Raw genomic sequence first — 27280 nt, 5'->3', positions numbered from 1 at the left:
ACGGATAGCATCACTTAGGTTTCACTCCATGTATATCAACATGACAACAAATAGTTCAACATTTTCTTGGCTCAATGCACATTTTCAGGAAAAGATACCTCCTCCATTTTACTGAGTTCATTAATTAATTGTTAATAATGAAGAAATTAAAGATATTAAAATAAAATTATAATAAAATAATATAATCCATGATTGAATGCCTGAAATGCCCCAACACAAAAGAGTTTTTTTAATTATTTTTATCATTATCAGAAAATATTATTGCGGCAAATTATAGCTATATTTATTTTTGTCCTCTTCGTGTATTCTTTATTAACTTTGTCTTTGTGTATTTTTTTTTGGGACTCGGCATTAGAGCTTTTGATTAAATTCAAATCATGCACTGCAGAGTTTCTTTGTGAATGACGTTTTCAAATGGATTTTCTCCATACTCAGAACTTGGACCTGAGACCTCTAATTAAGGGTGGAGCAGTCTCACCACTGCACCATTTCTCTGTGTACAATTATCTCTCTATGTTAGAAAGTAGACTTTAAATCTTATAGAATAATCCAAGTGCAATGTCTTGGATCAAAATAGAACTCTAATTAGGTTTGGGGCTCCATGCAAATCTAAACAAGAATTAAATAAGGGACAAACTACAATTAAAGTGTGACCTAAAGTCACTATTAGTAATTTCTCCAGAGAAGTTATTTCTATTTTTCAAGAATGATCTTTATTCGTTGTAAAAAGGGAAATATATATATTTATACATAGTAGTTTTTGTTTTATTCTTTTTTAATTGAACTAAGAGTACTAATGAGCTAGAGAGCAAAATACGTACTACAGGGAGATTAATCTGATATGCAAGAACCACCTTTTATTCATAGGTTTCAATGAAGGATCACTAGTAGTGTTTATAACAAATTAAAAAGTATTTGACAAATAAATATGGACGGAGAAAGTATATAATAAGAAAACAGTCTAAATTTTCCCCTATATTCCTATCCACTGTCGTTAATAATAATGAGCAATTTTGACTCAAAGATATGAATAACCCCAACTTTTAACAAAAGTCAATATCAAACTATTTCGCATCGTTCAAAGACATTAAGATTTTATCTTTGAGTTCAAAATTAATGTTTCATACTCAAAAGTTAGTGTGGTTAAACATTGTAGAGATAAACCCTAATCGTTACTTGTACCCTAATTTATTCAAAACAATTACTTAACTCTCTTTATTTCATGTGACAACATTTTTCTTTTGCCCTTCTCCCAAAATAGTCCCACTACCTCCTCCTCGATAACCAAATTACACTCAACTTATAATTCACCTCACCTAAGTGACTAATAACATAGGCAGTAAAAACAAAAGAATAGTTACCATCATTTTTTTTTAACTTTACCAAGGCAAGAAGTAAAAATAAAGATATTTAAAAAAAAAAAAAACTACCTACTTTAATTAGGTTTCCTCTATAATCACGCCCTTTCTTGAAACATACTTCATAGTTCATATACTATTATAATTAAATGTGTAGTTCTGTAAAACAAAATGATGTATTTGAATGAGACTGTTTTTTTATGAAAAATATGTAGGTTTCTTATATATCTTATACTTATTTTTAGTAGTTGATAAGTAAAATAGTAATTAATATTATCTCAAGAGCATTTATATGTAACTTAGTAAAACAGTACGAGAGTGAAATGTGGTGGGGAGTGCTGCGGGGGTTCAGGGGTTCAGGGGTGCGTGGGGGTTTGGGGCATTGGGTGAGTGGGGAGGAGATATTAATGAACTTGAAATATCATTTATGAAACTTGTTTTACTTACCTCCGTTAGAAAAGTCATTTTCTTTATTTTAGAGAAACTTCATATCTAAAAAAAATAAAAAATCGAAAGCATTGTAATTTGTGACTAACAAAATATGAGAAAATTTAAAATGTTTCATCCACACCATACACACCCTAAGAGGGAAAATACAGATAGCGAGATTTCTATAATAATCATTTATTTGGTAACAGTTTACTATCACAATCAATTTTATTATATTATTACAACAGATATATAATATATGAAGAAACGATATTGTTATAAAGAGATTTTACGGAATAATCATAATTGGGTGCTTAATCCAATTCCTTTTCTTTTTGTCTTTCACAATCTCCTAAACTGGCTCACTGCTGTATCACTCCACTCTTTTCTCCCCTTCCCAAGGGATTCTATTTCTTGAAAATAAAAATAAATATTAAATTTACAATTCATTACATGAAAACAATACATATATTATATCATTTAACTTATCTTATTTACAAAATTATAAGTCGATTAGCATGAATTTCAAAAAGTGAATAGGTTATATAATATATGCTATTATAAATGATCTTTTGTACAATCAGTTTATCGAAATGATATTTAATGTAAACCTCTTTAAAATGTGGAGTTTATAAGAAGATTTACCTGATACAATAGATAAAAAGTGACATGATTGTGTAAAAATAGCTTATGCCGATGATGTAAATAACATAAAATTCTTTATAGATAACTGGAAAACTACATAAAGAAAACTGATATTTAAATGCAGCTGTGTTTTCTCTTTATTTTCTCAAAATAAACTTCATTAAAGTAAAGATTATTTCCGGATAGAAAGTTTACATAACAAATTTTTTTCAATATCAAGTTAGTGTTCCATAAAGATTACACAATAACTTTTTACTTCACATACATGATAGTTGATATTCCCTCCATTTCAATTTGTTTGTCTTACTTTTCCTATTTTGCCCGTTAATGCTTTTTTCACTTTTTGGCAACTCTTTAATATCAATTTTCCACGTGACATGCTTTAGACTAGAATATTCTATATATCTTTAGTTAAAGTCCACAAGATTCAAAAGTCTTATATACTTTCTTAAACTTTGTGCCAGGTCATTAAATCAGACAAACAAATTGAAACGGAGGAAGTAAATTGTTTTCAAACTAGAGATTGTGTGAATTTTAAGCACTCCCATCACTAAACTAGCCCTCTATCACATGCATGTTGTCTCCTATTAGTAGACTTTTAACTATATCTTCCAAAAAATTTAACCATCATCTTTGTGTGTGCCACTACTTCTGCAAAACTCCCATTTCTTGATTTTTCACTGTCAGTCCACTTCAAAGGCTCAACAAATTTGAGAGAAGATGACAACTTTGTCATATTTTTTCATTATATTCTTCTTCTTGTTAAGTTGTTTGAGTCCAAGAAGAGTGAACTCTCTGTCTTCTGATGGAAAAGCTTTGCTCTCTCTTCTCAAAGCAACTTATGACCCTTATGCTAAATCATCATCATCTTTTGTACTTTCTTCTTGGAATGCTTCAACTTCAACTCCATGTTCTTGGCAAGGCATTTCTTGTTCTCCTCAACAAAGAGTTATTTCTGTTTCTATTCCAAATACATTCCTCAATCTTTCTTGTTTTCCTTTTGAGCTTTTTTCACTTTCATCTCTTCAGCTTCTCAATCTTTCTTCTACAAATATATCTGGCTCAATACCTTCATCTTTTGGTTTGTTTACACATCTTAGGCTTCTTGATCTTTCTTCTAATTCCCTTTCAGGACATGTTCCTTCAGAACTTGGTGGACTTACCTCACTTCAGTTCCTTTTCTTGAATTCAAACAGATTGAGTGGAAGAATCCCATATCAACTTGCTAATCTTTCTTCACTAGAAATCCTCTGTCTTCAAGATAATCTCCTTAACGGGTCGATTCCGAAAGATTTAGGCTCATTGGTATCACTCCAACAGTTCAGGATTGGAGGGAATCTAGAGTTGAGTGGTGAAATACCTGCAGAGCTAGGAATGCTCACCAATCTTACGACGTTTGGTGTCGCGGCTACTGGACTTTCAGGGGTTATTCCACATACATTTGGTAATTTGATCAGTCTACAAACTCTGGCAGTGTATGATACTGAAGTGTTTGGTTCAATACCACCTGAACTTGGGATGTGTTCAGAGCTCAGGAACTTGTATTTGCACATGAATAAGCTTACCGGTCCAATCCCTCGTCAGTTGGGTAAGTTACAAAAGATTACTAGCTTGCTTTTATGGGGAAATTCGCTTACTGGCCCTGTCCCGGCAGAGTTATCGAATTGTTCATCCCTTGTGGTTCTTGATGTCTCTGCAAATGACTTGTCTGGCGAAATTCCGGGTGATTTAGGGAAGCTTGAAGTTCTTGAACAGCTTCACTTATCTGATAATGCACTTAGTGGGGCTATTCCAATGCAGTTGAGTAATTGTAGCAGCTTAACAGCTCTTCAGTTGGATAAGAACCTATTATCCGGCACGATTCCTGAGCAAGTTGGTGAGTTGAAGTACTTGCAGATTTTCTTGTTGTGGGGGAATTCGGTTTCAGGAACTATCCCGGCTGCTTTCGGAAACTGTACTGAACTGTATTCACTTGACCTCTCAAGAAACAATCTCAGTGGTTCAATACCTGAAGAGATATTCAGTTTGAAGAAGCTGAGTAGGTTGTTGCTTCTTGGGAATTCGTTAACGGGAAGATTGTCTCCGAGTGTGGCAAAATGCCAGTCTCTGGTCAGGTTGAGGCTTGGCGAAAACCAGTTTTCTGGACCAATACCTGAGGAGATAGGACAGCTGCCGAATCTTGTGTTTCTTGATTTATACATGAACCATTTCTCTGGTGAATTGCCTTCTGAAATTGCCAACATTACGGTTCTTGAGCTGTTGGATGTGCATAACAATTACCTAACCGGGGAAATACCATCATCGCTGGGAGAGCTTGTGAATTTAGAGCAGCTTGATCTCAGCAAGAACAGCTTCACTGGTGAGATTCCGTGGAGTTTTGGTAATCTCAGTTACTTGAACAAACTTATTCTTAGCAATAATCTGCTTACTGGTCCAATTCCAAAGTCATTTAGCAACTTGCAGAAGTTAACTCTACTTGATTTGAGCTCCAATAGTTTATCTGGTGCAATTTCACCTGAGATTGGTTACATGACAAGCTTAACAATCAGTTTAGATTTGAGCTCAAACCGATTCACAGGTGAACTCCCTGAGACGTTATCCGGATTGACACTGTTGCAATCTCTTGATATTTCTCATAACATGTTGAGTGGAAGAATCACAACTCTAAGCCTCTTGACCAGTCTCGCTACTCTAAACGTATCGTATAATAATTTCTCGGGACCTATTCCTGTAACACCCTCCTTTAGAACTCTAACATCAAACTCTTTTCTTGAGAATTCACTTCTTTGTGAATCAACTGATGGCTTCACTTGTTCTGCACATATAACTAGAAGGAACGGATTGAAGTCTGCAAAAACCATAGCTTTGGCTGCTGTGATTGTGACTTCTGCATCCATAACAGTCGTGGCAACGTGGTATCTTGTGACAAGGAAGCATAGATATGAATTTGAGAAATCACCTGGCATGTCGGTCTCTGCAATAGGGACAGAAGATTTTTCCTATCCGTGGACTTTCATCCCTTTCCAGAAGCTCAATTGCACCGTTGACAACATCTTGGATTGCTTGAAAGATGAAAACATTATAGGGAAAGGCTGTTCGGGGGTTGTTTATAGAGCAGAAATGCCAAATGGCGAGTTGATTGCAGTGAAGAAGCTCTGGAAAACAAAGAAAGATGAGGAACCAATAGATTCTTTCGCTGCTGAAATTCAGATTCTCAGTCACATTAGGCATCGAAACATAGTGAAGCTCCTTGGATATTGTTCAAACAAGAGTGTTAAGCTTCTTCTCTACAACTACATCTCAAATGGTAATCTTCAACAGCTCTTGCAAAGTAACAGGAACTTGGATTGGGAAATCAGGTACAAGATTGCGGTTGGATCAGCTCAAGGCCTTGCTTATCTTCACCATGACTGTGTGCCAGCAATTCTTCATAGAGATGTCAAGTGCAACAACATACTCCTCGACTCTAAATTCGAGGCTTATTTAGCAGATTTTGGACTTGCAAAGCTGATGAATTCTCCAAATTATCATCAAGCTATGTCCAGAGTAGCAGGCTCTTATGGCTATATAGCTCCAGGCAAGTATCTTTCAACTTTATTTTCTCATCTTAACCTAAATGTTGTGCAGCTATATGATGCTTTGAATCCTTGTGTTGAATCGTGTGATCATCGCATCTCTAAAAGCTTAAGTTATTAGAGAAAGGATACACTTTTGTATACACTTTTCTCTACTAAATCATATCTTCAACACATGCGGCTCTGATTCTTGCCAAGCACGTGGATAATGGGTGACGCTTAGACTTCAACCTAGGATACCATGTTGAAATGTGTGACTCTCTCATTTAGTTTAAGTTATTAGAGATGGTACACATTTATTTACTTCATTATATCGTCAACAGTTCCCAGATATAGGTCAAAACAAGAGTCACAACGTTATGAGCTATAGTCAAATTTGGTAGGATAAACTAAACAAGTTATGGTTCATAGATGTTAACACTATTTTTTACCACTATGGTTGCAGAATATGGATACACAGTAAATATAACAGAAAAGAGCGATGTCTACAGTTATGGAGTGGTGCTGCTGGAAATATTGAGTGGACGTAGTGCGATTGAGCCTCAGATTGGTGATGGACAACACATTGTCGAGTGGGTGAAGAAGAAGATGGGAAGCTTTGAACCAGCTGTTACAATTCTTGATTTGAAGCTACAGAGTTTACCGGATCAAATGGTGCAAGAAATGCTTCAAACACTTGGAATAGCTATGTTCTGTGTGAATTCATCACCCACTGAAAGGCCAACTATGAAGGAAGTAGTGACACTTCTAATGGAAGTGAAGAGTCCAACTGAAGAATGTGGAAAAACTTCTCAGCCTTTAATCAATCAGTCAACTCAAAGTTGATGATTCATTTTTTGCTCACATTTTCTCTCATTTACTTTAGAAGAAAGGCTAGTCATTCTATGATAAGAGAAGAAAAGCTAGTTTTGTTGCATAGGTTATTGTAGGGATTCTTGTACAGTTCCACAAACATCTTTATTTCCTAAGGTAGAGGTGTTTGGCCGAGCTTTTAGAAACAAAATAAATGTTTTTGAGTGGTGCGGAAGTTGTTTTTCAGAAGCTAAAAAGCAGTTTCTCCCCGAAAGTACTTTTGGGACTTTGAAATTGATTAGCTAAGCACAAGCTGCTACTCTGCAAAAGTACTGTTTTGAAAAACACTTCTAACAAAAAGCACTTCTCGAAATAAACACAAGCAATTAGTTTCTTAAGACTTCAAATTGGTGTCCTTGTCTTTCAAATGACTAAAATTATGTAATTGTAATTGTATAGAAATAAAAAAGGTAGAAGAAGAAAGATACATTTACAGCCTTTCAAGGTAGATACTTACTGTGGAGGCTGCAATGTGACATACAAATTTCATTATCCCCAAGTAGTCATCTGTTGGCAGCAAAGGAGCATCTACAGAGGTCAGATATCTCCACCACGTTGAGACTGTCGATACGTCTCGCAAAGTGACTTGTTGTGGAGACTTTTTTCCCAGTCCAACCTGTCTTTTAGGTTTGGGTGTGTAGTTGGTCGAAAAAAATTCATAATCAAGAAAGATTTCTGTCTCTGATGACAAACATAGGGTCACTAAACGGTAAAATGATGGCAACATAGTGACAGAAAGGGAACAACAGTGACCTGACAAAATGGCTCTTTGCATTGCACAATTTGATGACCAAAAAACAAAAATCATCGATTGTAGATTTTACAAGAAAGAAAAGAAAACAAAGTTCCGTATACATGATTGAGCCCTAGCCATGTTAAGCAGACTTAACCCTTGTATTTTTACTCGACGATGAACTCCTACCCCTGAATCCAACAACATTTAGTTTCTTTGTGGAGAGGCTAGAGCTTCGGCTATCTACTCGTCTCTTTCCAGTAGAACTGCTGGTCTTTTTGGACACGTTCATAGCTATCTTTGGTTTTGACTTAGATGGTACTTTGCCAAACTTGGTTCCTGGGGATCTTTTTGAATCGGTAGTCTTTGGAGATCTTTTTGAATCGGTAGTCTTTGGAGATCTTTTTGAATCGAAAGTCTTTCTTGTAACACTCGAGGATTTGCCTGTGGGAGCTGTAGCCTTGCCTCTTGAATTTGAAACTTTCACCGACTTTTCGCGCTTGTCCTTCTGTTCAGTTATGCGAGACCTGGCATTGTCTCTTTTGATACCGTCTACTGAGAGAGACTCCAAGCTCTCATTCTTCTTAATGGCTTCCTCAATGCAATTGGCCAAAAGCAAGTCCTTTTTGGCAATTAAACTTGTTACTTTCCCTACCACATGCAAAAAAAAGGTATTTTGAGCTTAGCAGGCATGAGATAGTGTCAACTGAAACAAAAAGCTCAAATAGATAGTGAGAATTTCAAACTTGCATGAATAAAGTAAGAAGCACATGCATCTATCAGAAACCAAGAAAGCAAAGCAACATCATCAAAAGCATTATAATTTACCTTTGGCACCCATACGAGCAGTCCTTCCCGTGCGATGGAGATAATCAATCTAAAATGTCAAAGGAAAAGGATAAGGATTTATACATAAAATGAACTGGTGTTAGCTTGTATTGGCAAGATGATGTCATGTTTTGCAAAGCCGACAATGGTGCTTACAGAATTCTTGGGGAAATCAAACATGATGACATGATCAACATCCAAGTCCAGTCCTCTAGCAGCCAAGTCTGTGCAGACTAAAGTGGGACAATCTCCTTCATTGCTCTTAAACTTAGCAAGGTTTTCAACCCTGCAGAAGAAAAGTGTTATGAATGGAGGGTAAAAGTGAAGCATATAAAACTTGATTGAGTGGTGCTTCTATTACAGGGAACATAAATCTGTTAGAATCATGGGCATTTCATCTATCTTGACTTTCTAACATCTTGGAACTTTACACCTAAGAAATAAGTAGTTGACTCCAGCTAGTTTTCCCCTTTGTAGAAAAGTTTTAAGTAGCAAATTAACCTTATTGTGGTTCTTTCCATCTTTTGTCCATGAACAGTGGCAAAAGAGAGCACAATCATAGTAATAACTAACAAGATATTTTGTCCTTATGTTCCTCGAGATGAGGAATGTCTGATAACCAATCAAAGCTAAAGTCAGAAATTCATATCTTCCCACTAGAAGTGAAGAGGTAGAGCATGGAGGAGGTCAAAGTAAAAGGAAAAGGATCAAGAGAGTATGCAGCAGATCAGGCAATGCATTGCCTGTTGCATGAATATTATTCAGCTTTTCTCTTCTTACCTTTGCTCTGCTGGAACTTCCCCATGGTAGTTAACAGTAGAAATTTGAGTTTCATTGAGAAAGTGATCCACAGCACGACTGGAATTCAACGTGTTACAGAATACCATCACCCTATTTCCCTTTGCTAAACTTGGCTCAAGAACCTGGCAATTACATAATGTAAATCAGAATTTTCCTGATTTATATATTGTGAACTGCAATAAACATTATATGCAAAACTTAGATTGTTCTTTTGTCAACAGCTTGTATACTGCCACCCTATGGAAAGAAATCACACATCTCTCGAATATGAAAATAGGACTTCTGAGTGTTGAGAGCCACTAAAGCCAAGAGATAACAACAACAGGAGTGTAGTTAATTCTCCTTACAATCTTAATCATTTCTTCTTCCGCAAATTGACCAAATGTTTCAAATTACTGACAGTAAAACCCCATAAAACTTTAGCAATCACACAGCTGAATTTGTTCATTAAATATGTGACAGTCTTTTTTTTTTATGACAAGGGAAACCCGCAGCCGCTACCTTAAATATGTGACAGTCTATCAACTAGATACCCTTCATAATCTGTTAACTAGATTTCCTTGGACAGAAAGATCAAAGGTCTCATTATGAGAAGGGGACAGCAATAGAAGTCAGTCAAAGTACCATAGTAGTAATATTAAAGACAGACCTAAATGATTCACATACGCGGGTTTCAATTAGATTTATATTTTTCTGTTTTCTCCCAAAAATACAGACATTATATCAGGCTGTATGTACGCACTTATAAACATGCCTGGCATGAAGGAAACAAGTACATAAACAGTGCTACACCTGTAGTAACACCTCCATCTTGTTCTCAGAACCTGAAAGCTTGATGAAATCATGACGAGCAGAAGCAATCTTCTTATGTAATGAAGAAGTACGTAAATGCTCAATCCCTTGAAATTCCTCGTCAACCAGCTTTTGAACTGCCTGCAAAGCATACAAATATCAACTGAACAGCCTCTTAAGTATAAAATGTGCAAAATGAATCGATTGAAAATGCATAAGATGGAGATGAATTGCATGCAAATAACGCTACATCACCAGAAATAAGCCATTCTACAATGAGACTATCATGTACAACTGCCTAATCAGTGAATTACAGTATGTTAAGGATAACTTTGACGACAAGCCACTCACCTTGAAATCTTAACACAGGATCTTAAGCAATTAGGGTGACATAATACAATGATAGCACTGCTTTGATGACAAGCCACTTACCTTGAAGCCTTAGGAGATAATACAGGATCTTAATCAATAAGAGTGATATGATACAATGACAGCACTGCTTTCAGCAGTAAGAGCTGAGATTCTCCTCGTCTTGCACATGAAATAATGATCCAAACAAAACTTTCCTTGCTACTGTTATTTCTCTTGCAGCGCATAAAAATATCCTAGACAAATCCAGTGATAAAAGGATAATTATATATCAATATTAAGCATTGCATCCTTTGTTGAAACTTATGGGACAGAGCTCTATTCATTGTTTTCCTATCTTCCCTTTCCTTTGTGATTTTTAACTTCTTGAAAATTTTCTACAGCATGCAGTAAAAACACTCGGAAGTTGCATGTACACTAATCTTTTGGCAAATCTAAGAAGGGTGTATAGATGGCATCGTGTTCCATTTATGTCAAACAGATTAAACAAATATCACCATTGTTCTTGTCAAAACAAGACTCATTAGCAATTACTAGGCCCACTATAATTTATTTTTGATAAGATAGGTCAACTATAAAGAGCACTACAGAATAATTTATGTAGCAAACACTTCTATTTTTTCTCTTTTTCTTTAGGGGTTGCCGGATGACCCTTTTCCACACAGCTGCATCATGTAGGTGGAAGCCCAAACCCCCATGGAGCTTATACTACAGTAATTGATAATTAAAAAACAAGTTTCTTTTTATAAACAAGAAAAAATTAGATACTTTCCTTTTCTTTTTTTCCTTTGATACTTCATGAGTAACAAAACTACCTCTTCGCACCCAAGGGTATGGCCTAGTGGTTAAAGAAGTGAGCAATCATGAGGTCTCAAATTCAAGTCCCAACCGAGGAAAAACTACTGGGTTATTTCCTCCCTCTGTCCAAAGTTAGTCAGCATTTGTGCTGGTGGGACGTAACAGGTGCTCCGTGAAATCAGTCAAGGTCCATGCAAACTTACCCCGACACCACGGTTATCAAACTTCATTGCAACCATTGAATAGAAAAAGGATTTTTATGTATGTCACCATAACTGCAGCCAATCAATAGCTAAACTTCAACCTACATCATGAGTAATAAATGCTACCTCTTCACACCCAAGGGTATGGCTTAATGGTTGATGAAGTGAGGTGAAAATCATGAGGTCTCAAGTTCAAGTCCCAACCATGGCAAAAACACTAGGTGATTTCCTCCCTAAATTCAAAGTTAGTCAGTATATGTGCTGGTGGGACATAGCAGGTGCTCCGTGTAATTAGTCAAGGTGCACGCAAGCTGACTAAGACGCAGTTATCAAAAGAAAATCTCTACCTCTTGATATCAGAAACTTAAACATCAACAGCTTCGTTGACTAAGAAATTTTATGAGGGTCAACTTCATTGCAACCAATGAATAGAAAAAAGAACTTCATGTATGTCAGCTTAATTGCAGCCAATCAATAGCTAAACTTCAACCTAAACTATCAAGATACATTTTTTAAGTACATTTTTAAAGACAAAAGCTTAAGAGACATGTTGGTGAAAGCAACCATCAGTTTTAAATAAATTATTTATTTAGTCTTTCACAACCCACTAGAATACCTTTGTCATTGTTGCCGTCACCAAAACAGTTTGAAATCCTTCATCACCAGTCTTTGAAGCACGGTTTTTCAATGGTGCAAGAAATTTTCGTATATCAGGACCAAAACCACGATCAAACATGGTATCAGCCTCATCCAAGACCTATCCAGAGATTGTCACAGTTACATACATGGAAAACAAAGTACCTACTGGAAGAAACTAAAACAATTACCAAGTATCTGATGTCACCATAAACCATATTTCCCTCTTCAATATGTTGTAGAACCCTGCCTGGAGTCCCCACAATCATGTCAATTGGGCTTGCCAAACAATCTTCTTGAGGTCTCAGACGGCTGCCACCACTAATCATGGTAGATCTGAATCGAGCATGATGACTGATAGATTTTGCCACACGAAAAACCTGCAATGTCGATTGAATTCCGTTAGCCAGAAGAGTCCTCTCACTTTTAATAAGAAAATCCTTTCATTAATGGTAAATAACCTGCTCACAGAGCTCCCTAGTAGGGCACAACACAACAGCTCGGGGGCGCCTAGGCTTCATGAGCATACCATCCAATTCCTCATCTCGTCTCAACAACTGAAATTCAAACACCATATGTCAAATCAAGCTAAACCGAAAAGCAAAACTATGAATAAGAGCTAACCTACTAATCAGCTCTAATATGACGTTACACAAAGACATGAGTTTTTATATAATGGTTCACTAGTACCTCAACCAATGAAGTTTGTGCTATTTAAAGTTTAAAACCCATTAAATTCTTCAAACCTACAAAGCTGAATGCAAATTCAGTTTTCAATACAAGGAAGCTCCATTTATGAAAGACATTCCACTGCCATGATTTTTTATAGCTACAAAAAACTGGTCAGGCAGAATACTTCAGTTTTATGCAAAGCCAAGCGAAGTTGGATTAGGAGTTGAACCAATCCGATCCAATTTTAGATTGTCTTGTTTACTTCCCCATACCAGCATATAGGCTTAGTTGATGTTGTTATACTTACTAGACAGTGTTTTGGACAGCGAAAGGCGATAAAAGGCGACAAGGGTCTGCCTCGTCACAAGGCGAGGCGAGCAGCGAGGCGCTCACCTTTTTGAAATGAGATACCAATTAATACCAAAAAGTTAACATATTTAATTGCATATGTAAATAATCAAATTCTCAATAGCAATAACATATTAGCAATTATTTCAATTCAAAAATTGAAATAGATAGTACATACTAAAAGTCTAGAACTTGAATAAGAAAAAAACAGAACAAAAGTCAAAACCGAGGTAGAAGTGACTATGAAGTCTGATGAAGAAGAAGGAAAAAGAAACTGAGGAAGAAGAAATCTGAAAATATGTACTGGTTGGACTTTGGAGTAGCCGGAAAAGTATGGCTGGTCGCCGGAGGTTTCTAGTCGAAAACCCTAAAATTACCTTTTTACTTTTAAAACCCTAAATTGGTCGCATTTTTTTTAAGATAATACAAAAGGCGACGCCTTTCCCGCCTTTCTTGCCTCTCGCCTCTCACACTTTGTCACCATGGCGTCGCCTTTTGGAGATCGCCTCGCCACAAAGCTAAAAGGCGATGAAGGGTCGTCTTGCCTCGCCTCTCGCCATTGGCGACGAGGCGATCGCCTTTTACAACACTGCACTAGGACTGGTGTTTGCAGGGAGTTTGCTTTTTAATCTGGCAATTTGCAAATCAGTAAAGGATAAGTATAACATTGTCAGAACCTCATGTTGAGTACCTCTAATTTTCGTTAAAAGGCCATTAATTTAGTAATGGAATGGAACAGAGTTTCTTGAAAAAAAATAACAAAAATCTTGTTATTTTAATAATCGTTATACTGACAAAAGACAAATAAAGCAACTGTTTAGGATCAGGAATAGAATCTCTGAAGTAGTTGCTTGAATTTGTAAATCAAGACAGGGCTACCCCAACTGGTTTCATTGAAGGTTAGTTGATCAATTTATATAACTCGCTAAAATTGTTGGAATTTCAGGCAGCATAGTACATCATCCTGGATGAAGTTCATCCCTTTCCTAAGTTATAGCAATATTAATCCAAACCATCTCCTCCATACTTAACTAAAAAGGAAAACATAACATGACAAAAGCTACAGCTAGTATTACTCACTAACTAACAACAACTACAAGTCATTATCCATGATCAAACAACCAATGTTAGTACAACTACAACAACATATCCAATGAAATTCTACAAGTGCGCAATGGGGAGGGTAGAGTGTACACAAACCTACCCTTACCTCGTGGAGGTAGAGAGGTTGTTTTCAACAGACCCTCAGCTCAAATGCAGCCAGTAATGAAAACATGGCAATTAATAAGGAAAACAGTACAAAGCATCCATAAAAGGAACAATAACAACAACAAATCAGCACAATGACCATAACACAATGGAATCAAAGCAAGAAACTACATGAATAAGGCTAATACTACAAAACAGTCAGAAATGAATGTTTCACCTGAACAATAGGCAACATATAAGCAAGCGTCTTCCCAGAACCCGTATGTGAACCCAATACCACACTTTTCCCTTCAATCACAGCAGGTATACCAATCGACTGAATCTCAGTCGGTTCCGAAATACCCATTTCACCTAAAGCCCCCATAACCTCCTCCGTCAACCCCAATTCCTCAAAACTCGACGCCACCGCTTTCTTCTTACTCTTCTTAACCCCTCCATCATCAACCTCCGCTTGTTTTCGTACTAATTGCTTGATTTCAGAATTGGGTTTTGGGGATTCTTTGAGATGTCTAAGTCTAAGTCTTTCTAAAAGAATCGAATGCTTAACGGGTTGAAGTGCATCTTCTTCTTCAGCAGCAGCAGCAGCATAAGAAGGAGCACTAGTAGTTGTAGAAGAAAGGGGTCTAAACCCTAGATAAACCCTACGAGGCTGAGGAAGAAGAGGGTTTCTGGTTAAGGGGAAACGGAAAGGGATGAGAGAAAGGTTGAGCAGGGCTCTACCTGTAACTCCCATTTGTGCTGTCTGGTAGCTTGGTTGATGACTCTAATGGAGTATATTACAAAGGCTAAAGCTCCACTTCTGATAATGGCAACCAAAAAAAGAAAATAGAAACTCAATAAATGTCTTTTTTATTTATAATAATGAAATTATAATATAAGGTTTTGGGATAAAGGTCTGAAAAATATCTCAACTTTGATTGAATTTAATGTTGCGATACTAAGCTTTCATAAGGACCTATTACCTCCCTAGACTATTTAATATCGCATTTTTTACCCCTGAACTATTTAATAGTGTATTTTAAAGGTATATATGTGCCCACATGAACACATTACTATTTATAATTTTACATTATTTTTTATGTCCACGTGGACAAATATATATGTTTAAAATACGATATTAAATAGTCTAGGGAGGTAATAGGTCCTCATGAAAGTTTAGTATCGCAATAGCAAATCCGACCAAAGTTGAGGCATTTTTCAGGCCCTTATCCCTAAGGTTTTTATGTGTACAAATGTACATATTTAGTTTATACGAAGAAAAAGGTTTATTTTACCTCTTTACTATGAGAGAAAGGATCAATTTTACCCAAAATTATATTACTCGTATAACAATGTCATTTCATTGCCTAAATGGTTCAAACATATTACGTATAGTTTTGAGGTGTCGTGTAGAATTGAATCCAAGATTTTGTTCACAGGTTTGACATTCAGAACTTTCAATTGAACCGAAATCTTATTCAAAGGTTTGACATTCGGAACTTTCAATTGAACCCAAAATCTTGTTCAGAAGTTTGACATTCGAAATTTTCAAAAATCTTAAATCCGTCTTTGTTGGGATGTCTAAGGTGAACACCAAATCTCTTGCCAATGCTCAACTCGATTTTGTTCCTCCACTCCATTTGTGTCCTTCCATAACTAACATTTGCATAAAGATATAGCACCTGAGCTTAATTCAACCTCAAAAGCTAGCTCTTGAAGAGAGGTTTGTTTAAATCCATATAAGGAAATCAAATTCTCATCTTTCTTAACAAGTTCTTATTCGAATAATGATCACATTAATGTCTATTGCCTCTCAACTCTTTTTTTGCTTGATAACTAATGTGAATATTACCATAACCAACAAGCACAAACAACAAATACAGCTAAAAACCTTGCTACTGATGAAGTGTCCTTAAACTAGCAATGAAGAACAATGGCAGTTAGAATTCCAACTCATATAACAATCTTTATCTGAACAACATGCCATTGCGAGTACTAAATCTGTCTCGGGATAAACGTGGTACATTTTTCAAGGATCCAACATAGGTGCAACACATTTTAGGAAAGTCCGAGCAACATAGCACAAGAATGCCTATAAGAGAGATGGTTGTGTATGCTAATTAAGACGTTGGATATAGCACACTGAATGTGGTTTCACAAGTACGATCACCGTGTCTTACATTAAGTTGTCTAGCATATTTTTTAGACATAATACATAAACATATCATTTAACTTGACAATTCTATGAAAGTAAAACTAGGGAAAGCAGAGATATATATCTGTAAACTGCAAGAAGATATACATGTACATGTCACACGATATAACTGATGAAATAATTAAACGTATGTATATAATATAATGTCCTATGTTATATTTGTACAAGAAAATTACAAAGGGATCCCGATTGCTTTTTATGGAAATTATGAAGTTGTTTTCAAAGTCCATTCATTGAGGAAATTCAGTGGGCATTTCATGGCTGCATATGATAGAGGAACAACTTTCATGGTTGTGTTTGCCTTCATATGTAGTAATCACACAGCTTGAATCATGTCCATGATCTCTTTCTACTCCCTTCCCTCTTCGACGATGAAAATTCAATTCAAATTCTGAATCCGCCTCTATATGATTGTAAATGATAAAGGAGTTGATTTCATGATTGTGTTTACCTTCATATGTTGTAATCAAATAACTTGAATCATGTCCATCTCTTTCTACTCTCTTCTTAACCTCGCATCCTCGAATTGAACACTTGTAGTAATTCCTATTTGATTTTGCACAAGGAACAATGATCAGAATATGATAAAGCTTATAGAAAATTAAATTTTACACTTTTCACTATAACAAAAATAACTTTTTGCGATGATAAATATATGCACATTAACAAAAAGCTTTAAAGTCTTTATTGGCATTATTTAATCGTATCGGATGCAATGTCGTCATAGACTTTTTCTTTTCTCTCAAAAAACAAAAAGTGTAACATGGACAGAGGAGTATGCATTTTGACTTTCATTCAGATTCATTTCAACTTGTTTAAATGGTCATGATGATATGTCCCTATGTCAAGATGATGTACTCCACTTGGAGAGAAATATAATTATCCACTACAGTAACGATAACTAGATACAAATAGTAATAATCTTTCTATATATGCATTGAGTTAAGACAATTTTTATTTGGTGTAGCAAAAGGAAAAAATATTCATAGGGACACATTATTAAGAATTATGGTATTATAGTGAATCGAAAAATAATATAAAAGATTTTAATCATACAAGTTTTAATTTGATTCTTTAAAGAAGATAACGTGGCAGCTAATCCACATTATCAACCTTCTATTCTAATTTTTAATTTTCATATCAAATTAAACTATGTCACGTGAATTGAAACGAACGATTATAAAGCAAGAATTATGATTGTGAAATATATTGTTGGGTACCCACAAGATTGGGTGCAGCAAAATGCTAGGAGTGGTCCTAATCTTCAATTTAATATTCACAGTAAACAAACAACTTGGTCATTGAGAATGTCCATCTCATAAATCTATTTATGATTCAATATCCTCTCATCAATTTAGAAGAAAAATAAAAGAATTTCCAAAAGGTAATTAAGGAACTCAAGGGCTGTCAAATCCAGAACATGTTCATATTCAGGATCACAAAAATAAAAAACTATTTTCGTTTCAGTTTGTTTGTCTTATTATCTTTTAGTTTATTTAAAAAATATCGTCTCTTTACTTATCTAGCAACTCTATAATTCAATTTTTTTACATGACATGTTTAAAACTACAAGATTAAAGAACATTTTGGTACATGTATTTTTAATTTAAAATCATAAGATTCAAAAGTGTTTCTTTACTTTGTTAAACTCTGTGTCAAGTCAAAACCTAACAAACAAATTAAAACGGAGGGAGTAATATATAATACATAATATAATTACTGCTTAATTTTGTGATGTATTTAGGAGGTAAGTTCGATCTCCCTCGTGTTCCACCTTTCTGATGAAATACATACAACATATTTATGTGATAAGTCATATAATTTTATTAAAATAAAGAAGCAATTTTAAGGAGAATAATTATATAGAATTACATTCCAAAAGATCTGCATGAATATTAATTGATCATCATATGTTATATATATTGGTGAGAGGGGAATTCATGAGCTCATAATATATGTATTTTACCTCAAATAATTTGTGTTACTTTTCACCTTCTTCTTACCATACTTTCTCCATTTATATCCATCATCCAAAATCTCAAGTTGAGTCTTTGTTCTAAAAGCAATAACATGTCTTTCATTCTTCTTTATCATCTCTTTCTTTATAGTCCCCACTTTGGATTTTCTGTAAACAAACATAAAAAACTACATAAACAAATATATATATACACACACCAATACAATTAAAGAAATATTTAAAATAGATTAATATCGTACACACGTGAACTTGTGATATAGCTAAACTTAATTCCAGACTAGTTAATGCAAGAACTATAAATAAAGGACCAAAATTTCTTATGGAATATATATATAAAAAAAAATCGTTCATACATAACATAGTCCAAACGACTCCACTTAAAATCTTTACTGAATTATGACCAACCATGATATTAGCTAATCTTCTTAGCTTTGATGACTTACTCTTTCAAGTGATTAATATTTGGTGGTGGTGCATCAAAGGAAGTGGTAGAACTTGCACTATTGGCACTACTACTACTACTTATTTCATGCATGGAGGGATTAATTTCTAAAAGAGGAGTATTATTGGAGTTGTTATAGGTAGGAACATAATCAACAAGAAGATGATCAAGAAATGAAGAAAATTCAAAATCTTGATCAAGAAAATTATCTTGAAAATTGTAAGTACAATCTTGATTAGTCATGTGTGAGTAAAGAAAGGGAAAGGTGAAATTAGGGTTTTCTATATGAGGAATGTTTGTTTCTAGGAAGGTGGAGTTCATTGTGTTTGGAGAGAAATAACTAGCCATTAAGACCTAAGAAAGACTTTGTAAGAGAGGGATGACTTTTATAGAATGGAAGGTGTGCTTCTATATAGCATTGTTTTGAGAGAGAGAGAGTGTTTCCTTACCACCTTCCTAGTAGGATCTATGGTGTTTCCAATTTCTTTATCTTCCCCTCTATTTATTCGATATTCAAAATATACTGATTTGATTAATTCAAATTCATGCTACATAGAGTCCTTTTAAAAGGAATTATCGCTGCCCGGAGTTTTTCTATTCCTAAAGCTCGAATACAAGATCAAGGTTAAAGTTGGTGGGGAGTCATGTGGACTAAAATGGGGTCAATAGAATATCTTTATTGAAAATTTATATTATGTATATATATTAAAAATTATATTGACTGATTAAAAAATCAAATTCATTTCACCATACTTCTTGATACTAGTTTCCAATATCACAATCATATGTCCATATCAAAGGTGGGACAATTAACAAAGTCACAAATAAACTCTTTTTTTTATCTTTTGTGGAACAAAGTGCATTAAGTAGAACAAGGCATAATTATTTGATATTTTAATATGAAAAAGAGAATTTGTTGCCTTCACAGAATTAAATATAGGTTACTCTAGTGATGGAGATATTTCTTTCCTTATCATAATTAAATAGTAGAATTTACATTAGTATTTTTAATTATTTTTTTGGTTTATGACTGTCTTTACATTCTCCATTGATATAGTAATTATAAGAAAATTAGACTCCTAATTAAAAAGACTTATATGCATAACAACTGTTAGAAGGAATTACATAGCTTTCACGCATTTTAATTATATAGTAAATTAAATTATGATTCACATTTGGACAAAAAAAGATTTGTTCTTAGAGATAGCAAAACATCTTACTCAGAGGCGACCCACAGTGGATACGCGTGTACCAATTACATTAACTTCAGAAACTTATATATATATATATATATTATCACGCACCCAAATTAATTAAAGACAATAAAACTATTTGAGTTTGCTGGTTTAAACGTTGCACACCTCTAAGGTGAGTGGATTGGATTCGAATCCTACAAATTGATATTGGGTGACACGCTTTAACTAACGTGCATTTAGCCAATTTGGTGGTGCACCATTCATATTTCAAGATTTGGGTTCGACTTTGATGTAACCGACTAGTACATATATTTATTTTTAAAAAATAATAATAAATAAAATAATAATAATAATAATAATAAAATAATAATAATAATAATAATAAAGTTATGCCATTAGAAAGTGGCGCGATCCTCCATTAATATTGTATATCAAAACTATATATTTTATGTATATAATCTATTAATATACAAAAAAAAATAAAATGATGGATGTTACTTTAGTGAACAACTGTTTATATTAATTTCTCTTTCAATTAGGAAAAAGTCACGTAAAAAAGAAGTACATAAGGATAAGATGGTATGACATAGCTTCAACTTAGTGATAACATGACCTAAGATATATAGGATATGACATGCATAACTTTAATTTACCGTGAACATGATCCTAGATAAGAAAATTTAGATATTGAAGAAATATTACGGTAGAAGATCTAGACTAGTAGGTCCGAGTTAGGTCGCACTTCATGAGGGAGAGACAAGACGCTAGCTCCTCCTAATAATGAAATTACATTGGGTTTTTTATTGGTGTATTTCATAACCGCATAGTTTCTTATTTGTTAATGTGTATTACTATTTTTTACTACTTTATTTGTCGGATATCTTGCTATTTGTTGTCATATTACTTTACAACTCTACTTTGAAAAATTTCTTTGTTGAATCGAGACTATCAAAACCACATCTATTTTCCACAAAGATCGTAGAGATAAAATGTGCATTCATCTCATCCTTCTCAATTCTCATACCACATTTATAGAATTACCCTAATTTATTATTTATCGTATAACATTTTTTTACTGTCTTTACATTCTTTTTTGATAGTATAGTAAATTATACTCCTAATTAAAAATAATTATATGCATGGCAACTATAAGGAATTAGCTAGCTTTCGCATTTTAACTAAACTATAGTGTATTAATAATTGCACTTGATACTGGCGAATTTTTGTGTAAAAAAAGAGTTACGAATTCTGAATTACCGATTAAACTCAATATATTTTTTATATAATTATTAAATTATATCTAATCTTATTTGAAGGCAACCAAAATTAAACATGTTTTTTTGTATGGTTGAGTCTGGCGATTTATATATATATATATTTCCACCTAAGAAATTTATCCATTTAATTAAATTGATGATATTTATTTTAATGAGAAACATGTTTTCTTTTTGTTACACATGGTTGAGATTGATGATTTTTAAGTGACAAAAATTAAGATAGTGACTCAATGGACATTTATTTGAATGACCACCTAAGAAATTTATCCATTTTATTAAACTCGTGATATTTATTTTAATTAGGAACGTGTCCATAATTAATACTTTGTACTCATTTTTATATTTGATTCATCATTATTTTAGCCTTGACCCTCTGTCAATAGTTCAAACTTGCAGGTATTTAATTTATAAACTATCTTTACGTTTTCGTTAAAACTAAATAAATATATTGGGTAGATATTCAGAAATAAATAAAATGTTTTGCTTGATACACAAGACATTTGAATCCGGAGTCCTGGAACTTTAAGGTGAATTTTGCATTCTTAAATCATTGAACCACTTTCTAATATTGTGATTAGGAAATTCACATAAATAATAAATTAATATCGTATAATTTTTTATCGAAGAGGTTTAGGTGCTTTGCCCCCTCCTAAATTGCAATTGACCACAAGTCAATGCATCTTTCTACGGATATCATTTTTCAAAAGGTAAACAAATAAAACCACAACAAACAAGACAATGAGGAAACATGTTTGGGCTTTGGATGAAGGTGCACGAGAAGTGAAATTTATATGTACGTCAAAATATTTTTAGAAAAATAAGTGAGTTATTTTTTTTATGTTCGTATATAAATTTAAAAAGTCAACTTAAAATTATTTGTATATAATCTACAAACACTACATGAGGTGTGGGTGTGGGGTATGGGATGGGAGCTACAATAGTGGTGAAGTCAGAATTTTCACTAAAAAATTTCAAAATATGAAAAAGTAAACACATGAAGAAGTCAAAGAAGATTCAATATCTATGGTATATAAATAAAGAATAATTTTAAACATATATAAATATTGTATAAAATTTAAATTAAAAACAAAATAAAAAATAAACCCCCAATTATCACGTTCTAAATGAGAATTTAATTGAAGAGATTTGAACCTATAAATTATGATCATTGACTCAGTAGTCAGTACTATACCAACTATGAAGTGACAATATATGTTTTCCTTTTTTTTAGATAATAAGAGCAGAATTTTTTTCCAAATAAATAAATAGAACAGATGATCCTTATCGAGACAACATAAATTTTTCGATACATTTTTCAATCATAAGATTAACTTTATATGGATTTTTAATCGAGTGGACAAATAAAAGTGTCAAACATATATTTAAGAGCATTCTAACCAAAATTGTCAATGCATGCCAATATATAAAAATTGATTGGGTGAGAAAAATTGATGCACATTAGAGCAGAGTCAAGTAGGCAAAAAAAAATTCATTCGAACCTCATTTAATAGTGTCAAACATATATTTAAGAGCGTTCTAACCAAAATTGGCAATGCATGCTAATATATATATATATATATATATATATATATATATATACTTGATTGGGCGGGAAAAAAAATAAAAAAAAATAAATATATATATATATATATATATATATATATATATATATATGTTAAATTTTCTAGACTTTTAATATTTTAAACTCATTGAAAATATTGATTTCACCACTAGGCCTAGATACCTGTTGGTGGCATTTATTATATATTTTGGATATATTATTGATGCATGTACAAGCACAACCAAGTCAAGATTGTAATTTCCCAACACCTAAAAAACACTTATTATAAAATCCAAATTATCACTCGAATTTCCTTGGAAGAATTTTTCAACGGTTCGAAATTTTATTTTGTCCTAATGCATTGTATAATATATGAACTTAAGATCATGCCTTTGACAAATATTTATATTCATGTTATAGTCTTTCAAACAAATCAAGTATTAATTATAAAAACCAGAAAATTTCGCAAGTCATAGTATATATAATGCATGCATCCATAAAACTCGTTTTGGACCCAAAAATATCCACAAAAACTCGTTTCCTGATCAAATAGTGACGGATTTTTCTATCGTGATATATATTATCCATCATAAGGTTTGCTACGAATTCAATTTTTTCACCGCAAAAAACATTAGTAACGAGCATATAATTAGCGACAAACGAAAATCAATGGGTAAATAAGTATTTAGCAACGGAAAATCATTCTATGGCTAATATATGTTTGTTTATATTGTTATATATATATTTATGTACCTTACTATGCATGAAATTAAATCGTTTACGAATTTCAACCTAATTTAATAATTAAAATAGAAAGACTAGATTATATTCTAGGTCAACCCCCAAGATTGTGACTTGTCTTTGTTGTCGTAAATAAACTTAGTAATAAAAAACAGATAATTTAATTAAACTCATAATATATATATATACACACACAATAATTGTGCCCAAATAAGGAACCATTCATACAATTTAACTTTGTCACAATTTCTTCATCTTTGCTTTCATTTTCACGAAAGGAGATCTATTTTAGCAAAAATATATATATATATAGTTTAACGTATACCGAATTACCGATGATGTATGCTATCAAAATTATTTTGAATATATAAATAATAATATTACGTATATAGGTCATTTATTTTTCTATACACATAGCATATTTAATCTGCTTTGCGTTTAATAACTGATCAGAGGATAACATTCATTCAACCCACCGCACTCTTTGAGATGTTAGTTTTCAATTTTTAATTAGGAGTCCTCCTTTTATACGTCGGTACGTTATGAGGTGATTAAATTACTTTTTTGTGGGAAAAAGTGCATTAATTATTTTAAATTTTAAGATTATAGAAAAGGAGAATTAGTTGCCTCCACATAAATATTGATGGAGATGTTTTGTTCCTTGTATAGATTACGCATATTTATCTTGTAGGACAATATTAGTCATAGCCAATTCATAATTTATCAACCTATCTTACGTTTTGGTTGAAATATACAGATTTGGTAGATATTCAAGAATAAATAAAATATTGTGCTTGATTAACATATATCTTAAGGCTATCAAAATGAGCGCAAAATAAATGATCTGTTCAATTCGTCCATATTTTTATAGGTCTGATCACATTGATGTTGGGTCACAAGTCAAGGGTGTGGGTCAGGTTTTGAGTCGGGGTTGTCCTGGACCTTGGATTCTGCATCTCAAGTCTCGAGTTAGAGTTGAGTCCTAGGCTCTTGGTCGCGGTCGATCGAGTCTTGGATCCTGATTTGACACTAGGTCTCATGTTTGAGCCAATTCGAGCTTGGATAAGGCAGGGGTCGGGGTTGGGTGTCAGATTCGGAGGCTTGAGCCTCATTGGATGGTAGGAGAGACGTGTGAAGTGAATAGTAGGGGCAAGATGGGATGGAGGGAGCCGGAGGTGGACCCTTTTTTTAAATTTGATCGAGTTATATATGTCATAATTTAATTTATTTTTAGCCTATTTTAATCTAATTCATTTTTATTTGAGTAATTTTTTAATTAATTTTAGCCTAACTCATTTATCAACTCAACACATTTTAATGTGCCTAATCCAATCAATCATGTCCGCGCACTTGACACCCGGCCCCTAATATATCTCATCAATATGCAATAAGACAAGAAAAGAAAAAGTCATCACAAGTCAATTTTCAAAAGGTAAACAAAACACAACAAGAAAGCAATTAGGAAACATGTACTTGTCCCCCTCCGTTGTTATTTTTGTTTTTATAATCAATTAAAATTTATTTTTTTAAAAAAATCTTAATCAAATCTTAGTCCATCAAAATATTTTTCAATTATCACGTTCTAAATGAGAATTTTATTATGGAGATATTATTGTATCTGCAACCATTGACAATACAAGTTTTAAGTTCTATGTTTAGATAATATGTGCAAAATTTTCATTTTTCTAATTAAAAAAATAGAAATGGAACGACCGCTATTTATAGAGATGATCTAGCTATTTATTAAAACCCATAATGTTACACCCCTAAATTTCATGAACTTCCAACACATCTTAATGTCTCCATATTTACAATATAATCATCTTAAATTATTTAAAATTCTGATTCCACCACAAAATATCGGTAGGCACGTCTTCATTACCATTCTCAAGTCAAGTTTGAAAAGACAGAAAAACTTTTCAAATCCATGATCTTTTGAGCTCAATTTTTCTTTTCACAAAAGGATGCTTTGTTTGCCTTTTTCTCATGCATTAAAATTATATATTGAGATACATACATTAAAATAATTTGTTGGATACTTAGAAAAAAATCGCAAATGTTTGAAATTTTATTTTATCTTAATTCATTGTATAATGGACGTCTAGAAGCAAATCAAGTGGTAATTAATAAAAACCAGACAATTTCTCAAGTCAAAATATAATTAATATAATCATATCATGCATGCATCCATAAAATCCGTTTCCTTGGAGCTTATATATTTCCATCAAATAGCGACATGAAATTTATCTAGTGGCCTTTTATTAATAATAATAATTTAAAAAATAATATGAATGAGTACAAGTAAGGATTACCAGTAAAAAAGAGCTAGAGAATTAATACTAGATATTCTATAATCATCACAGACTTTATAATACACTATATATATATATATATATATATATATATATATATATATATATATAATTTGTTGTCTAGGACCTTGGATTCCGCATCTCGAGTCTCAAGTTAGAGTTAAGTCCTAGGCTCTTGGTCACGGTCAAGTTTTGGATAGCGATTTAGCACTAGGGGTCGGGGTTGGTCGAGTGTCAGATTCGGAGGCTTGAGCCTTGATGAATGGTAGGAGAGAGATGTGAAGCGAATGGTAGGGGCAGAATGGGGTGGAGGGGAGCAGTAGGCGGACCATTTTAAAAGATTTGGTTAGCTTAAACAGATCATGATCCATTCAATTTTTAGCCTATTTCAATCTAATTCATTTTTATTTAAGTAACCTTTCAACTGATTTTAGCCTAATTCATTTCTAATCTATTCAATCAATCAATTATGTCCGCCTACTTGACACCCAACCCTTAATATATCTCATCAATATGCAATAAGACCAAAAAAAAAAAAAAAGGTAAAAGAGAAAAATTTGCAAGTCATCTCAAGTCAATGCTTTTTAATTTGTACACATGTCAATTTTCAAAAGGTAAAGTAAGAGAAAAATTTGCAAGTCATCTCAAGTCAATGCTTTTTAATTTGTACACATGTCAATTTTCATAAGGTAAAGTAAACAAAACAAGAAGACAATTAGGAAACATGTACGTACTTTAAGGTGCACAAAGAGTGAAATTTATCTTACATCTCACTAATTCCATTCAAATCAATTATCACGTTCTAAATGAGAATTTCATTACGGAGATATTATATATTGAACCATTGACTCAGTATTATACCAAGTGACAATATAAGTTTTAAGTTCTATTTTTATATAATAGGTGCAAAATTTTCTTCTTTTTTTTTCTAAAATAAAAATGGAATATAATTGACCTTTATTTATAAAGAAAATCTAGCTATCTATTAAATTCAATAATGTTACTATTGAGAATATAAATAAATAAATAATAGAAGTGTGTTCTCTCTAATAATTTAAGCTTTTAGATGAGATGGTCACACATTTTAACATGATATTAAAGTAAACGGAGATCCTGGGATTGAATCTCACCGCACCCAAATTTAAAAAAAAATCTGCTTTAATTAATTTTGTCTTAATACATTGTATAATTGACGTCTAGAAGCAAGTCAGTATGAACTTAACTTCTTCATGCCCTTTGACTAATATTTGCTTAGTTTTAGCCATAAAATGTTTAGTCTTTCTAATAAATCAAGTAGTAATTAATAAAAACCAGACAATTTCTCAAGTCAG

General features: G+C 33.2%; 4 protein-coding genes across 4 annotated transcripts in view; 2 read left to right on the top strand and 2 right to left on the bottom strand.

Annotated features, from left to right (window-relative positions):
* LOC125863391 (sulfate transporter 1.2-like) overlaps positions 1-27280 on the top strand; it is a 529831-nt gene that overhangs the window by 257641 nt on the left and 244910 nt on the right. The gene's annotated exons all lie outside the window — the stretch shown is intronic.
* On the top strand, positions 3079-7007 carry LOC125863420 (LRR receptor-like serine/threonine-protein kinase RGI5). The gene is made up of 2 exons (XM_049543619.1): positions 3079-6009; positions 6453-7007. The coding sequence occupies exons 1-2, from the start codon at positions 3153-3155 to the stop codon at positions 6830-6832; spliced, it is 3237 nt and encodes a 1078-aa protein (XP_049399576.1). The 5' UTR covers positions 3079-3152; the 3' UTR covers positions 6833-7007.
* On the bottom strand, positions 7614-15071 carry LOC125863392 (DEAD-box ATP-dependent RNA helicase 39). The gene is made up of 9 exons (XM_049543580.1): positions 14466-15071; positions 12481-12576; positions 12211-12399; positions 12000-12140; positions 10014-10154; positions 9201-9343; positions 8577-8706; positions 8421-8469; positions 7614-8243 (listed from the first exon to the last, which is right to left on the bottom strand). Exons 1-9 carry the CDS (start codon positions 14979-14981, stop codon positions 7735-7737), a joined length of 1914 nt encoding a protein of 637 aa, XP_049399537.1. The 5' UTR covers positions 14982-15071; the 3' UTR covers positions 7614-7734.
* LOC125863407 (probable WRKY transcription factor 51) lies at positions 16533-19197 on the bottom strand. The gene is made up of 3 exons (XM_049543600.1): positions 18864-19197; positions 18409-18567; positions 16533-16988 (listed from the first exon to the last, which is right to left on the bottom strand). The coding sequence occupies exons 1-3, from the start codon at positions 19181-19183 to the stop codon at positions 16673-16675; spliced, it is 795 nt and encodes a 264-aa protein (XP_049399557.1). The 5' UTR covers positions 19184-19197; the 3' UTR covers positions 16533-16672.

The sequence above is a fragment of the Solanum stenotomum genome, chromosome 4, assembly GCF_019186545.1.
Source record: "Solanum stenotomum isolate F172 chromosome 4, ASM1918654v1, whole genome shotgun sequence".
Taxonomy (NCBI): Eukaryota; Viridiplantae; Streptophyta; class Magnoliopsida; order Solanales; family Solanaceae; genus Solanum; species Solanum stenotomum.
The sequence above is the reverse complement of the archived record's forward strand: the minus strand, read 5'-3'. Positions and strand labels throughout refer to the sequence as shown.

Excerpts from the sequence above, each read along its gene's own strand:
- LOC125863420 (XM_049543619.1), top strand. The coding sequence starts at position 3,153 with ATGACAACTTTGTCATATTTTTTCATTATATTCTTCTTCTTGTTAAGT. Across the intron at positions 6,010-6,452 it reads TTATGGCTATATAGCTCCAG|AATATGGATACACAGTAAAT; the intron begins GCAAGTATCTTT and ends CTATGGTTGCAG.
- LOC125863392 (XM_049543580.1), bottom strand. The coding sequence starts at position 14,981 with ATGGGAGTTACAGGTAGAGCCCTGCTCAACCTTTCTCTCATCCCTTTC. Across the intron at positions 9,344-10,013 it reads AGATGGAGGTGTTACTACAG|GTTCTTGAGCCAAGTTTAGC; the intron begins GTGTAGCACTGT and ends TGTAATTGCCAG. Across the intron at positions 8,707-9,200 it reads GAAGTTCCAGCAGAGCAAAG|GGTTGAAAACCTTGCTAAGT; the intron begins GTAAGAAGAGAA and ends TTTCTTCTGCAG.
- LOC125863407 (XM_049543600.1), bottom strand. The coding sequence starts at position 19,183 with ATGAACTCCACCTTCCTAGAAACAAACATTCCTCATATAGAAAACCCT. Across the intron at positions 18,568-18,863 it reads AATATTAATCACTTGAAAGA|AAAATCCAAAGTGGGGACTA; the intron begins GTAAGTCATCAA and ends GTTTGTTTACAG. Across the intron at positions 16,989-18,408 it reads AGTAACACAAATTATTTGAG|GAATTACTACAAGTGTTCAA; the intron begins GTAAAATACATA and ends AAAATCAAATAG.